The 13,355-nt window shown below is 39.6% G+C and overlaps 1 protein-coding gene and 1 long non-coding RNA gene across 7 annotated transcripts in view; one reads left to right on the top strand and one right to left on the bottom strand.

Annotated features, from left to right (window-relative positions):
- The first annotated feature begins 396 nt into the window (after positions 1-396).
- LOC118171180 lies at positions 397-4,572 on the top strand. Its single transcript, XR_004753090.1, has 2 exons — positions 397-766; positions 4,409-4,572. It is a non-coding gene; the product is annotated as an uncharacterized LOC118171180 (long non-coding RNA).
- Positions 880-13,355, bottom strand: part of WDR33 (WD repeat domain 33) — a 67,707-nt gene continuing 55,231 nt past the window's right edge. For 2 of the 6 annotated variants that reach the window (XM_035334029.1, XM_035334028.1), the window contains 6 exons: positions 9,107-9,209; positions 8,362-8,824; positions 4,609-4,775; positions 4,386-4,478; positions 3,371-3,556; positions 1,360-1,592 (listed from right to left, as the gene is read on the bottom strand). In XM_035334029.1, the coding sequence (XP_035189920.1) occupies positions 1,360-1,592; positions 3,371-3,556; positions 4,386-4,478; positions 4,609-4,775; positions 8,362-8,824; positions 9,107-9,209 (1,245 nt within the window). Of the gene's footprint in view, positions 1,593-3,370; positions 3,557-4,385; positions 4,479-4,608; positions 4,776-4,996; positions 8,264-8,361; positions 8,825-9,106; positions 9,210-13,355 lie in introns of those variants that run through there. The other 4 variants (XM_035334030.1, XM_035334027.1, XM_035334031.1 and 1 more) reach the window with 4 other exon arrangements.

Below are 13,355 nucleotides of genomic sequence, written 5' to 3'. Positions count from 1 at the left end.
AAAAAAAAGCCAGGTAGAGATAGTTTTTGTTATACTTTGTCCTATACTTTTAATTTAGGACCTTTCTGAGAGCTGCCTTTAGAGTATGTCCTTATGTAATAAACTTCTCATTCAGGCTTTAGACATTAAAGGAGCCTGGTGACTGGAGATGATTGATATGAACAGTTCATGGGGAAATTGGAAAGTGGTGGTTGGTAAGCAGCTTTATTATGATATGTGGGAAATAGAAATAACTTCTGCTCATCTCCCACCCCAGTAAAACTAGGGAACCATACCCTAAAAGTATTTAGAAATGTTAAGGTGAAAGCCATCAACTATCAAGGTTTGCACTTCGTATTTGAATGGATCCATCTGTTGTTCCATCTGATACACAAGTCTGCTTAATGATGACACTTCCATATTTGAATGGATCACTCTGCTGGACACCCGTATCTTTAAGCAATGTATCTTACAGCCACTGTAAAACATCCATATTAATCAAGCTCCTAAACTTCTTCCCCAGTTTCTTTAAGTGTAAAGTGTTTTGCTCCTGTGAACACATATATTTGACTCACCCAGATGAAGTGTAGAATGACAATACTTGTCGTGCTGTCTGTTTTGCTAGCAGTCCAGGTTATAACTCACACTATGTCTATGACAACTTTTTCTAAACGGTGTTCCACGTTTTTCTCTTTCAGGGTGATAGACTAGCAAGCAGCGGTGATTTCCTGTGTTTTGGAATTTTAACGTCAGCACCACTTGTTTTCATAGACAGCTGTGTCTAAAGGTGAAAAAAAACTTCTCTCTACATGATAAACCACAAAACTAGGAATAAGCTGTTAGTATTTTAAACAGTTGAGATTGCAGGAGGTAGTTCTGTTGTTCCATCTGATAGACGAGTTTGCTTAATGATGACACTTTATAGTAATAGGTGAGTAAAGAATCACACAGTGTTGACTTTTTTGTTAATTTTTGCACAAATTACATTCTGTATTCATACAAAAAAAACAACATAACTCTTCTGACAAACTGTACATATAGAAACAAGTTTCTGTCTGGAGGTGAACTGAAATCTGTGGAGGTGCTCCATGTCTCAACACTAAAAAAAATTCCAGCTCTTCACAAAACAAAGTAGGTAAAAGAAGGTGAGGAAAACAGGGATGGAGAGGACAAAACAAAGCTAGCTGCAATACTGCAGCTAGTAGCAGTTGACTGATCTAGGAAAAGACCCTTGTTAGGAACTAATTAATGCACATTCATTATCCCAGTTAAGAATCCAGGTTTGTGTTGTTGCAGGGTTACTTTCTCTTTGAGTCCATAGTAGCAGTCTATTTAAATATTGTCCAGCAAGGACTGGGTGTGACCCAGTCAAAGCCTCTTCTATCGGCCTCTTCCACCACCCCTAGATGCTCCTCTTCTTGACTGACCAGAGTTCATGTTGTTTCCTCTTCCCCAATTACTTCCACTCCTTCCTCCTCTAGAAGGGTTATTGCCTCCTGAAGGTCCTCCACCAAAAGCTTCATCTCTGTGGAATCCATCATGATGGTCTCCATCTAAAGAATTAGACCTCCCAGATTTTGGCACTCTCTGTGAAGGTCCTGAATTGCCACGTCCTAAAAATAAAGCACAATATTACTGATTTTGAAGTCGAAGCCACACCTCTTCTCAGACGTGCTGTTGCTTAGGTAGCTCTCTGGTTATACAAACAGAAACTGAGTATAGTTGAGACATGTAGCTTTTTGCCTGCTCCCTCTATCCATTTTTCTCTTACATAGATTCAGTATGTCCGTGACAGTCCAGAAGATGGACAGCAATCAAACAATCCTTTGGGGATTATAGGAGATGATGTCTGATCTAGTCAGCAAGTACTTAAATAAGTCAGATCAGCGATAGTCATGGTGTCCTCAAAACTGCCAGGCATGCCTGATTGTTATCCTTCAAGACCATCTGTGGTTCTTTGTATATGTTTATTGCAAAATACATTTTTTTATTCTAAATACAACATTGCACTAACAGATCGGTTGAGGTTGGTGGTGAGAACAATGAGTAATGTTAGATTCCCTTTTTTTTTTTTTTTCTAGAAATAATGGGAAGATGCTCTATTTTATTACTATGTGTGAATATAAACTACGTAAGTTCTTACTGCCAGGAACTTCAGGATTTTCTATTTCTCACAGATCATTTTAGTACTGATATGTAAGTTAAAATAATAATAATAAAACCACAGGTCATTAGCCCGAAATAACAGCAGCAGTGTTTTCAAAAAGTAAATAGTGAAAGTTCTTTATGGACATAGGCGCTATGGCTAACTGGGAAACACAACATTCTGTTCTGAAAGGAAAAATGATACAGAGGGAGTTTATCAGTGGAGTTTTACTAAAAACATCTGTGAATTAATGATGAAACCTGCTGTTAATACAGCGTTGGAAATACAGTCCACACAGAGGACTGGCATACACTCTAAACTAGATGAGCGCCAGAACTACAATAACAGAAGCAGGATGACATTGAATGGCATCAAAGGCAAAACTGTGCAGCAGAGGACTGACAACAAAAATGTCAACTATAGGCTGGCAGCTCCACATTTGGAAGCAACTGAGAAGGACCAGGGTTACTAAGCGCTACAAAACAGCGGGTAATCAATATACGGACATTATTTAAAAAGATAATGGCAATCCTCAGATTTATAAGAAGAAAAGAGCCCAAGAACTGCTGTGGGGCTACTAAGATTCTTTTGGAAACTGCATACACAGTCATAGGCTCTGAACCAGCTCTTAGACTCCAAAGAAGATACTTTGTGGGTTGCAGTAGCTAATTGAAGAAAGTGTCGTGTGAATGTTCAGTAATAGTTAAAAAGTCAAATGTGATTATCAGGAGCTATTAGGAAAGAATGGAGAAAATACAATAAAACCAAGTGAACTGAAGAAATTAATGGTTAAGCCACATCTTAAATAGTGTGTGCAATTCTTAGTTAACCCATTTAAAACTGAAAAAGATATAGGCAAGGTAATGTAAAAGATACAGAACAGCGTTCCAGAGACAAAAGATGAGCAGATCAGAGCTCTGACATGGAGAAGAGCTAAATCAGGTTGGAAATGTGAAGTTTGATACAGTAAGAGGTGACATTCAGAGATCATAAATACCATTTAAAACTGAAGACATCACTGAATTAAATTAGTGAATGACATGCTTAAAACAAGAGAAAAGCAGCATTTTACTTTTTAAAAATTATTTTAAAAAGCACTCTGCAGCAGTTAAGTTCCAGAGTTGCATCTGTGTATGTTGTGTACGTCAAGACTTTATGATTCTTAAAGAAATTCTGAGTGAGACTACTGTTGAAAAATGTGCCAGTGTTACATAAGGTTTTCAATACAAGGGATTTTTTTTTTACCTTTGCCCCTCTCCTCTGGGGGTCCACCTGGAGCATCCATTTCTCTGTGGTCAGAGGTCCCTGGTCCATCGTGCCAGGGACGTTTACGTGGTGGCAATGAGGCCATATCCATGCCCTGGAGCGAAGAAGAACGTTCTCGGTTAGCTGGAGAATGCCCGTCATGAGGAGGATGATCTGGACGAGGACCTGATCATGAGAAAAAACAGGATCCTTAAGTAATGTTCATCTGATCATTATCCCTCATTTTCAGAGCCAGTCATATAAACGTACACACTTTCCATGCTATAGGGCACAAGATATTGAGTTAAAATTGCATAAAGCTTCCCCCACCTGCTAAAAAGGCAGGTGGGGGAACTTATTCACTGGATGAATAAGTTGCAAGAAATCTAAAGATAAGGAAGGTTTAAAAGATGATGAGGAAGAAAGAAGTGACGGATTTACGCTTTCTTTCCAGTATAAGTATTTTAACGTATTTTAGAGATGATCACAAGTTCATCTTTCATTATTCACGTGTCATTTGTGCTCGCTTTTTCCATGACATTCTAAATTTCAGTTTTGACCCTATATGTAATTATATACATTCCTTTAGTAACACAAATACTAGTATCAATATGCTGTCACACATTGCAACTAAAAACATTATTTTTGCAAACAAAGATTGCATCAAAGAGAAAGATTCCTATTGGCATTAATACATATCTCAAAAATCTACAAGTTATGCCTTAGTCACCCACAGGTGAAAAAAAAACATGCAGCTTTTGACTGTATAAAATTTCAACTGCTGCATTTAGTGACAGTAAAATTCTGGACAGTTAAGTGTTTTCTAAAGTTAGTAGTCCCAGGAACTACCTTTTGTTTCTCTGGTGATAAAAGACTAACAATGAGCATAAGAAGTACAGGCAAAATAGTGACTTTTTTCTTGATTATGTTTTAGAAGTCTAGTCTACTATTTGAAGCAAACCTCAACTTTTTTTTTTTCTTTTTTCTTTTTTTTTTTTTTTTTTTTTTTTTTTACCTGGTTCTCTGTTTCCATCCCAGGATTCTGGTTTCCGCCCACCTTCAAAGCGTGGAAATTCATCGGGAGTAGGAAGTAGACCCTTCCGGGCCCCTGAGCAGTAAGAGATGCAGGGAACAAGAATAAGAAGAGCTATCGTATTCATGAAACTACTGCAATTTGCCCAAGAAAGGTCTTTGGTTCCTTATCCTTGTATTTCAGTGTGGAAGAATGTTTCCCTCACCTCTAAGTGCACCACGGCCTCGCCCCCGAACACCATGGTCCCTTCCTCTGGAGTTTTCATCTGGAGAGTCAAAAGCGTCATCTGGCCCAAAATCTTCAGGACCAGGAAAGCCATCTCTCCCCCTGGGTCCCCGGCCCTCATGTCTTGAGGGTCCTCCTCTTCTGAAGCTACAAGAAAGAACATGGTACAAATGTGGTTTATAGGCAGAATTTACATGGATAAACTTGAGACAGCTTCAGCTTAATAATCCTTTTCTGAACTGTTTCACTTAATACTATAGCACCATACAATCATTCAGATAGGGTTTGTGGGTGGAAAAGTGCTTATTTTCTGCCTTTGAGAATTTTGTTGTTTTAATATTTTCCCTCATTTTCTTCTGCTATGTCGCTTTTTCACACAAGAAAAAAAATACTGTCAAATATATTGCATTAATGAAAAGGGAAACAAAAAAATCACCAAGTGATGATAGATATAAGGTAAGGTAAGGAAAAAGACAAGTGAATCTCCCTTAGCTGTGATGGTCTTACTTTCCCTTCCCTTTTATTGATAAAAACAAAGTGAAAAAATACAAGCAGTGAGAGTTGAGGCTACAGTGAACATTCCAGCATAAATGCCTGTTGATTTTGGACTCTTTGCTAGAACATTGTCTTATTCATCCCATTCTTAGAGGATTTTTTTTTAAGTTTACAGATTTAGGAAATGATTCTAGACTGTACTTGGCTCTGTAGGGATGTTGATCGCTGAGCGGTGTGCACAGTGGCCTTTACAACCTCAAGAGCAGCTTATCCAACCGCAGTAACGAATAATTTTGTTTTGCAAGATGTAGTTATGACGCTAAAGTCAGTAATGTCCTTCTTGTAAGTACCATGGCATCTTCAGTAATTTGATAGGACTGGGTTCTGCGTCTCATCTGAAATAAGTATAGTTCCTCCAGTATCACACTGGGGCTTTAAACACAGACCTTCAGAGAGGAGAACGGTTCCTTCTTAACTGTCAGTGCCACTTCAGGTAAGCCTATAGAGGGCTGCATGAATACTAGCAGTTTGGGTTTTTACAGTACCAGTTTAAACACTTGTAGTGCTTGTCAAACTGCATACATGCTCTGTGCATTACTGCGACTCCAGAGGTGTGCACTACACCGGTTGTTAGGGCTCTCAGGTTACAGCTCAGCTCCTACAATTTCTGTGCGAGCACAGGGGATGTTTAGGTGGCACAGGCACAGTGGTTCAGGAGTCCTCACACTGTGTTCCCACACTGCTCCTGCCCACCCCTCAGTGACAGCAGTGATAATGCAGAGCTCTGTCTTTCCCCGTTCACTCTGACACCCCCCACCTCCCCTCTTCTCCCAGTTCCACACTGGCCAAACCGCAGCACCATAATATTCAGGTGGTCGTGGCTTTGTGCAGCATCCCCTTCCCCAGCTCATTAACGACACAGTGCATCCTATTACAAGCAAAACTTTAGATACTTTTATTTAGAATTTTAACAACATTAACCTTTTAATTACAAATTTAAATATTTTAACAGTAGTCATAACACAATACAATATTTTTAAACTTTTACATTTTTTTTAATTAAAAACAATAGGTCTGTCTCCACCTCCCAGAAAACAAACACAATACAGAAAGGAGGCTGCTGTGCCTGTACAGCAACAGTGGATGGAGGGAGTGCTGTATATGGACAATGAACCATTTTACATTAACCTGGATGATTTGTGAAAACAAATTGAACAGTTTCAGGTACAAATGGTTCAAATAACCACATAGCAATGTTGTTTAGCCTTGAAACAGCACAGTCCTCTAGATACTCTTTAGAGGGTCTCCCATTTTTAATACTGACTTGGTGTGATTCTGCTTAGCTTGTAAATTACCAAGATTTGCAACATGAGGTCCCATGGCTACCAGGAATAGGGCCTTGCTTTTTGTTTCCAGGCAACCTCACGGACAAAGTTTAGCTCTGAAATCTATCATGCCTATGCCTGACATAGCCACAGCTCCTAATATTGTGTTTTGTATATCCTTTTTCAATTTTTTATATCAGTCACATGTAAAACCCTGCCTTGTATAGGGCTCAGTTCCTGTTCTCAGATCTTCTTCCTTGAGGCCTAGGGCCTTAATGTATAGAGCTATACACTGCAGATTAGCAGGCAGGAAGAGGCAGGTCTCTGCGGTAGAAGCATCGTGTTGATAGGCACAGGTAGAGTAAGAATAGGACAGGGATGAAAAGGACGGGAAATTAGAGAGAAACACACATACATACACTTCCCTCTCATGCTTGATCAAACCATTACAATCTAAATTCCAAACCAAGTCAGCTAAGTGAGTAGTTGGGGTTCTTAGGTTCACTTCAGCATCTGCAGTAAATGGCATCTAATTCACCTTCACTCAGAGGAATTCATTAAGCCTGTAAGCACAATAAGCCTTTTATAGCCCTGTGCTGACTCTCTTTAAATTAAATGGTCTGTACAAACACTTGCACTGTGACAAACAGACTCTTGTTAGTTCAGAAGTCAGATTCACAGGTCAAAACATTCCTGGACTCTCTTCCTGAAACCTTTTTAAAATCAGGATAATAAAAAAATATTTCCCAGTCCCTACACATTTCCAATATAAGATCCAAAAGTCTCTACTGAGCTTCTAAAAATGTCTGCTATGTCTTTTAGAATTCTATAATGCAGACCATTCAGCTTGGATTCTCTCTGTTTTTAATTTTGTCTTTTTAAATGGCTTTAATTGTTACCTTCTTTTAGTTACTGTTCATTTCTTTTCATACTCTTCACACAAAAGGAAGGTACATCTTTACAGAGCTAGGTAGAAAATAGCTAAAAGAAGAGCTGTATAGATGCAAAGTAAAAGGAATGTAAGAAAATGATTAAAAAGGCAACTAAAACACACAAAATTCACATTATGTGGAGACCACAATATATTTGTACAAGCACACATTTTTATACATGTGGAGTTGGTGGTCAGTGAGAGGCTTAGACCTGGGAGGCCAAATTTAACTCCATTAAACTAGCATAAATCTGGTGCAATTTCAATGACAGGTAATTTTGTCAGCTGAGTAATTCCTCCATATTTACAGTAAATACTAGAAGCAAAGTCATCCCTTTGTGATTTATTTGGAAATTGCGAGCAATGACATGGACATTGCTATAAACTAGATTATTTTTGAGTTCTTCGTTTGGCGTTAAGAAATCAGTCAGAAAGAGAAATAAAATACCTACAAGCAAAAACATGAGAAAATAGTCTCAACAGTCCAACAGATGCTGTAGCTCTGCCCCTTATATTTGATAGTAGGATCACTGTTCCTGCTCCTTACAAGTATATTACATCTCATTCTACAGTCTCCACAGTCATCCTGTGGTTTGTGACTGGAGACAAGTCTCAAATTCCACTTCTAGTGTTCAAAAGTCTGTCACTTTAACCTTCAAGTTTCCTCTCAATTTTCATCAAAACGATCTCAAATCTTCATCCTGTGCCACTGGATCTTCTCTACAAATTTCCTCCCTTCTCTTTACTTACTGTTTACAGACACGGAAGCTGCTTGTGTACAATGACCATTTTTCAAGTTTTCTTCTATTACTGAATGATTTTATGGACTCTATACTCAGGTATATTAGAGTTTTCATTTCCTTATTGGTTTCCAGTTTATAAATCTGAAACAGATAGACTCCTTAATGACAAGGAAACCAGGAAAAAAAGAATTCCCTCCATTCACCCCTTACCCAAAAACAATGAGTTGATGTATCCTTACCTCTCATCTCGTCTTCCTCGGAACCGTGCATCCTCAGGATCCCGTGGATATCTATCATCTGAAGGTCTCCTTCCTTCCCAAGCACCAGGAGGGCCACGGTTTGAACCCCCTCCTTCAAATTCCCTGTGATCAGGAGGAAAGGGAGGCCCAGGTCCACCTCGTCTCCATTTCTCATCTTGCAATGGTGGGCCTCCTCTCCCCTCAAATTCCCGTAATCGATGGCCAAATCTCTTATCTGGATGGAAGTCGTCACGGAAGTCATCTGGTCGATCAAAGTCATCATGGAAATCTGGGTGAGGTCCTCGTCTATCTGGCATGCCCCTGCTGTCTCTACCATCACCCCACTCCTGGCCACCTCGAAACAACCCTCTCTCAGGCCCATGATCAGGACCACCACTGTTCTGGTCGTGCCTTCTATCTGAGAGAGGGCCCATGTGATGGTTTGGTGGACCACGGGAGTCACCTTGAGGGAAAAAATCATAGCAGATTTCTGTAATGTTTTCTAAAAATGCTCTAGGATGCTCTAGTTTGTACAGTTCTAGAAAGCATACACCACAAATTTCACACAAATTAAACAATTTTGGGAGAAAAACCTTTCCTCTGTATTCCAGCCCAAGCCTACAGAAGCTTCCCTCTCAGCAAAGGCCCTTTGTTCTGCTGGCCCTTTTCTATCCAGAGGCACTGCACTTCAACAGCTTCCTTTTGGAGAATTACTCACAGAAGAACAGACAATGTATTTAATTACCTTTATTAAGACCAGGTCCTTGGTTGTGAGGGCCAAGACGACCTTGTCCTCCCTGCTGCCCCAGTCCTGGTATCAGTGGTGGAGGACCTGGGTTCTGTCCGTCCTATTAGCATGTAACAAGAGAAGCCGTATGAATTAGCATGCATGAGCATTTTTACTTTTAAGTATTTTCTAAGGGGGTAAGCCAAATTTATTTGCTTAAACAAAGACCACATCTTCTTAAAATAGGAACAGCTGATTTTCCAGTGGTTTCAGCCTCATTTTTCAGAGGCTCACATCACTAATTGCTTTTCTTTTCCTTCCCTGTCTGAGCCGCATACATAATTTTATATAAAATTTAGCATTTCAAAGACTAACTTTTTATCCATGACAACCAATGATAAAAGCTCACGTTTTATCTGCCTGTTAGAAAAGACAAGGGAACTGTGTGTATTTGTTTGGAAAATACAAGTACTGATTTTTATGCTGTTAAAGAGCTACATGGACCAAAAGCTTGCTTTGGAAATTAACAAAAAACCATGAAAAAATAATAAAAAAATGAGAATATTAACAATGTTGGGGTGGGGGAACAGCCACCAACTACTGCTGGTGGTATCAGAGAATCTCTACTATTAACTTGTGTAAATGCTTAACATGGAAATACATGAGTTTAATTTTTAACATGCTGGTCAATTTTGTTTTTCCTAATTCTAACGTTAAAATCAAAGGAGAAGTATTAAAACCCTTAGGATGCTTGGCTAAGCACAGTGAGACAAGTTGTTAATGGGTTAGTAAGCAATGACAGGTCTAAAAGCAGAAGCTGCAGTCACCTGCTATTCTCAGGCAGAAACACAGTAAGCAGAGGTTTGTGGAAGTTTCAGCATCCCAGAGAAAAACTAAAGTAGATGTAAAGCCTTTGGTTATTTTTATCTTCTCTGTTTGTTTGTGGATTTTAAAGGATAAGGTAATGTTCTTTAAATTCTGCCCCTATTACGTACCCCTGAAAGATTTCTCTGCAAGTACCAAATTACACTGGACTCAATATGAAAACATGGCTGGGAAACAACATGGTTGAGCTCTCATTCTGCCTTTCAGCAGGAAAGGCCAGATAAAAAGTCAACATCTGGGGACTGTATTTGAACGAAACTAGAAAGGGGCATGTATACAACTTACTGCCTAGCAATATTATCCAACAACAGAAATGCATCACTGAACAAGACAGTTGGAATTTGCAAGATTGGTACACAAAACCTTTTATGTTGATATCCCCCCCCCCCCCCCCCAAAAAAAAAAACAAATAAATCACAAAAAAGAGAACCCTAAACACACAATACTTTTTCCTAAAATGTTTCAGGTGAGAGATTTAGACTTGGCCTTCATTTTGGCTGGTAAAAACCCTCCAGATGCAGGCAGTTTGCAAATACACTGAAAACTACACTTCCTTGTTGTAATTGTACTGATTCAGCTCTCCATGAGTCTAAGTTAACTGATTTTCATGGTCTGAACCGACTTTTGAGAATTCCTGCTATTTGGGGGTGGGGGTGTGCGTGCTGCAGAGTAGCAGGAAGTTCATTGGAGCATTTTTCCTATCATATCCCGAAATGCCATTTTTGTATACTGTTTTTATATTCTTAGACTTTTATATTGAACTGCAATATAGGTGACAAAAAGCACACAAACATGTACTACAAACATCACCTTTGCATCGAGTATTTTTGTAATGCATTTTCTGGGGGGAAAAAAAGGCTTGTTTCCAATGTCTATTAAAGAAAACAGCTCACAACTTTCCTAGTGAATGAAGGACGACTTGAATCCAGAACAAATAAAACGCCCATCTAGGAAAGATCCAGCTGTCACAGTGTTTCTGCTATTCCTGACCAAAACCTTGCTGGAGTTTTGTGATTTCTGATGTAGTTAACATATGTTAACTAACAATAAACTCTTGAACTTCTTAAACTTATGTCACTGTTGTTTAACCAAATCATCAGTTCTTACTACTCACTACGTTAAGTTCACTAGTGTTTGCCAAAACCCTCTGTTCCAAACAAACTCTGCTTTGACGAGATAGAAAAGACAGAACGGTAACAATGCATTTTTACATGCCTTTCATTTTAAAATACATTATGGGGTCCCAAAATCATTATGGAAAACTAACTTGCACAGCTTGGAAGGACGGATTGCACCCAGAGCTGTCAGTGGCCCCGCGTGCCCGGCACCTGGAGGCGGCCGTGTTTGAGCTGCTGCAGCACCTCAGGGGCCTCCCCGGGGCATGCTGAGGTTCTGTGCAGCGCTGGTAAGCCAGAGCAGCAAAGGAAACTGTTCTACTTACTGGCTTGTCTGGCCTCTATGTGCGAAGAGCACAGCCACTTCATGACAGCCATCCATAGTAGTTAAACGTATGTGCCCAAGGGGGAAAGAATGTTTTGTATTGACCAAAAAAAAAAAATGCATTTCAACTAAAACACAAATTCCAAAAGTTTGCTGCTGTGTGGACGAGACTCACCCAACCAGCAAGTGAGATGCACATCTAAGCAGAAGCATTAGATATTGTACAATCAACTATGCCGATTTAGCAATAGCAAAAAAAGGCTCCAAAGTACTTATGCTAAGCTGGGAACACTCTGTATTTATCCGTCTGCATTTCAGTACCAACATGCCTGTCTCCAGAATACAATTTTGCCAAACCATATCTCAGGCAATTTCCTTCTCAACCTGTTTTCTGTTCCGTTACATATTTGCAGGAAGAAGCAGAGCCTGCATTCAGGAAGAGATGTGCATCTGCCCACACAACTGCAGGTAACAGTGCTATCTTATACGGAGAGTAACCTTCACAAATATGCACTATTAATTTCCCAAGCCCTCGATGAAGCAAATAAATACTCCTACTCTCCTGCTATTGAAAAGGAAGGTCAGTAATTTGTACAAATTTACAGAAGAGAACTATCAAATTTAGGATCAAAAAAAAAAAGTCAGAGCTTACTGTTAAAGATTTCCAAGGTAGGGAACTACCATTATATTCACATTACACAGAAGCAAACAAGACCAAAAACTGTCAGGAACATTATAAATTTTAAAATCTGTTAATTTTCTAAAAATGGTAGCCTCCTAAAGCTAAACAAGGAAGGCAAAAATGGTCATAATTTTCTTTTTCTTTTTCTTTTTTTTTTTTGTATTTGTAAGACTTCCAGAAAGCAGTATTTATTGAAAATAACTGTTCACCTGTCACAAGCAACTTCCTGAATTCTGACCTGAGTGTTAACAGCAGGGTCAGACGAGGACTGCCCACCACATGTATGTAAACACACACATGCTCAGTAAGGATTTTTAGATAGAGAAATTAGTCTCCTTAGGATAACAGCAAAAACCACAACTGCTAGTATGCATTAGATGAGTAATACTTGTGGAACCAATTCCTGTTCTCTTAACTTTGATGTTTCTGAAACCTCGGTAACAGTGTCACATTTACAGATGTCTGCAGGAAGTTACTGCTGATATGTGAGAAAACTATTCAAACGAATACACGATTTGTAGACTACTCTGGTCCATCTGAAGTCCAATCGCTGACAAAGTTCATTTCCTTATTGTGATTGGTGCTGGACTCCACACGAAGAAGTATATCCATACCTGTCCAAAGCTTTAGCTAGGAACTGTTCAGTACAAGTCTAAGTTATTTTTTTATTATTATTTTTAATACACATTTCTTAATGTTGTATAACTGGATTTGTTTCCCAAACATCCCCTTCAAAATTCACCTTAAAGCTGAAGATAGACAGGAAGTTTTAAGTACAAAACCAGTGCCATGATAACAGGGAGCTTGCAAGGAGTAGTAAGTACAGTAAGCTCTCCAGATCCGTGGTGATTACAAGATGGAATAACCCCATAATAACGGTGCTGAAGAGGGCAGAGCAGCTTGCACCTGACGGGCTGGAGCTGAACCAGACTTAATCCATGAAAATTTAATCAGTGCCTTTACAAACAACACTCTCCAGTATGCCAGGTGAGCTGAGTGCAGGTGTACTACGGAGCTGCTGAACCCTGCTGGAGCTGAGTGTCGTGGCAGCACCACGCAGGGCCATCTGATTGCCTGCACAGCAGCTCCAGCCCAGCGCCCACCCTACCCAGCCCTGCCCGATACCTGTGCCCCCTCCTTGCATTCTGCAGCACGTGGTGCAGTAACAAGCTAAAGCACACAAAGCCGATCTTTTAACTCGTGGCCCAGAAGGTATAAAGGTGGGGAAACAATTTCTACACCTGTGTAGGAAGCAGGATA

This window comes from Oxyura jamaicensis, chromosome 9 (genome assembly GCF_011077185.1).
Source record: "Oxyura jamaicensis isolate SHBP4307 breed ruddy duck chromosome 9, BPBGC_Ojam_1.0, whole genome shotgun sequence".
NCBI classification, from domain to species: Eukaryota; Metazoa; Chordata; class Aves; order Anseriformes; family Anatidae; genus Oxyura; species Oxyura jamaicensis.
The sequence above is the reverse complement of the archived record's forward strand: the minus strand, read 5'-3'. Positions and strand labels throughout refer to the sequence as shown.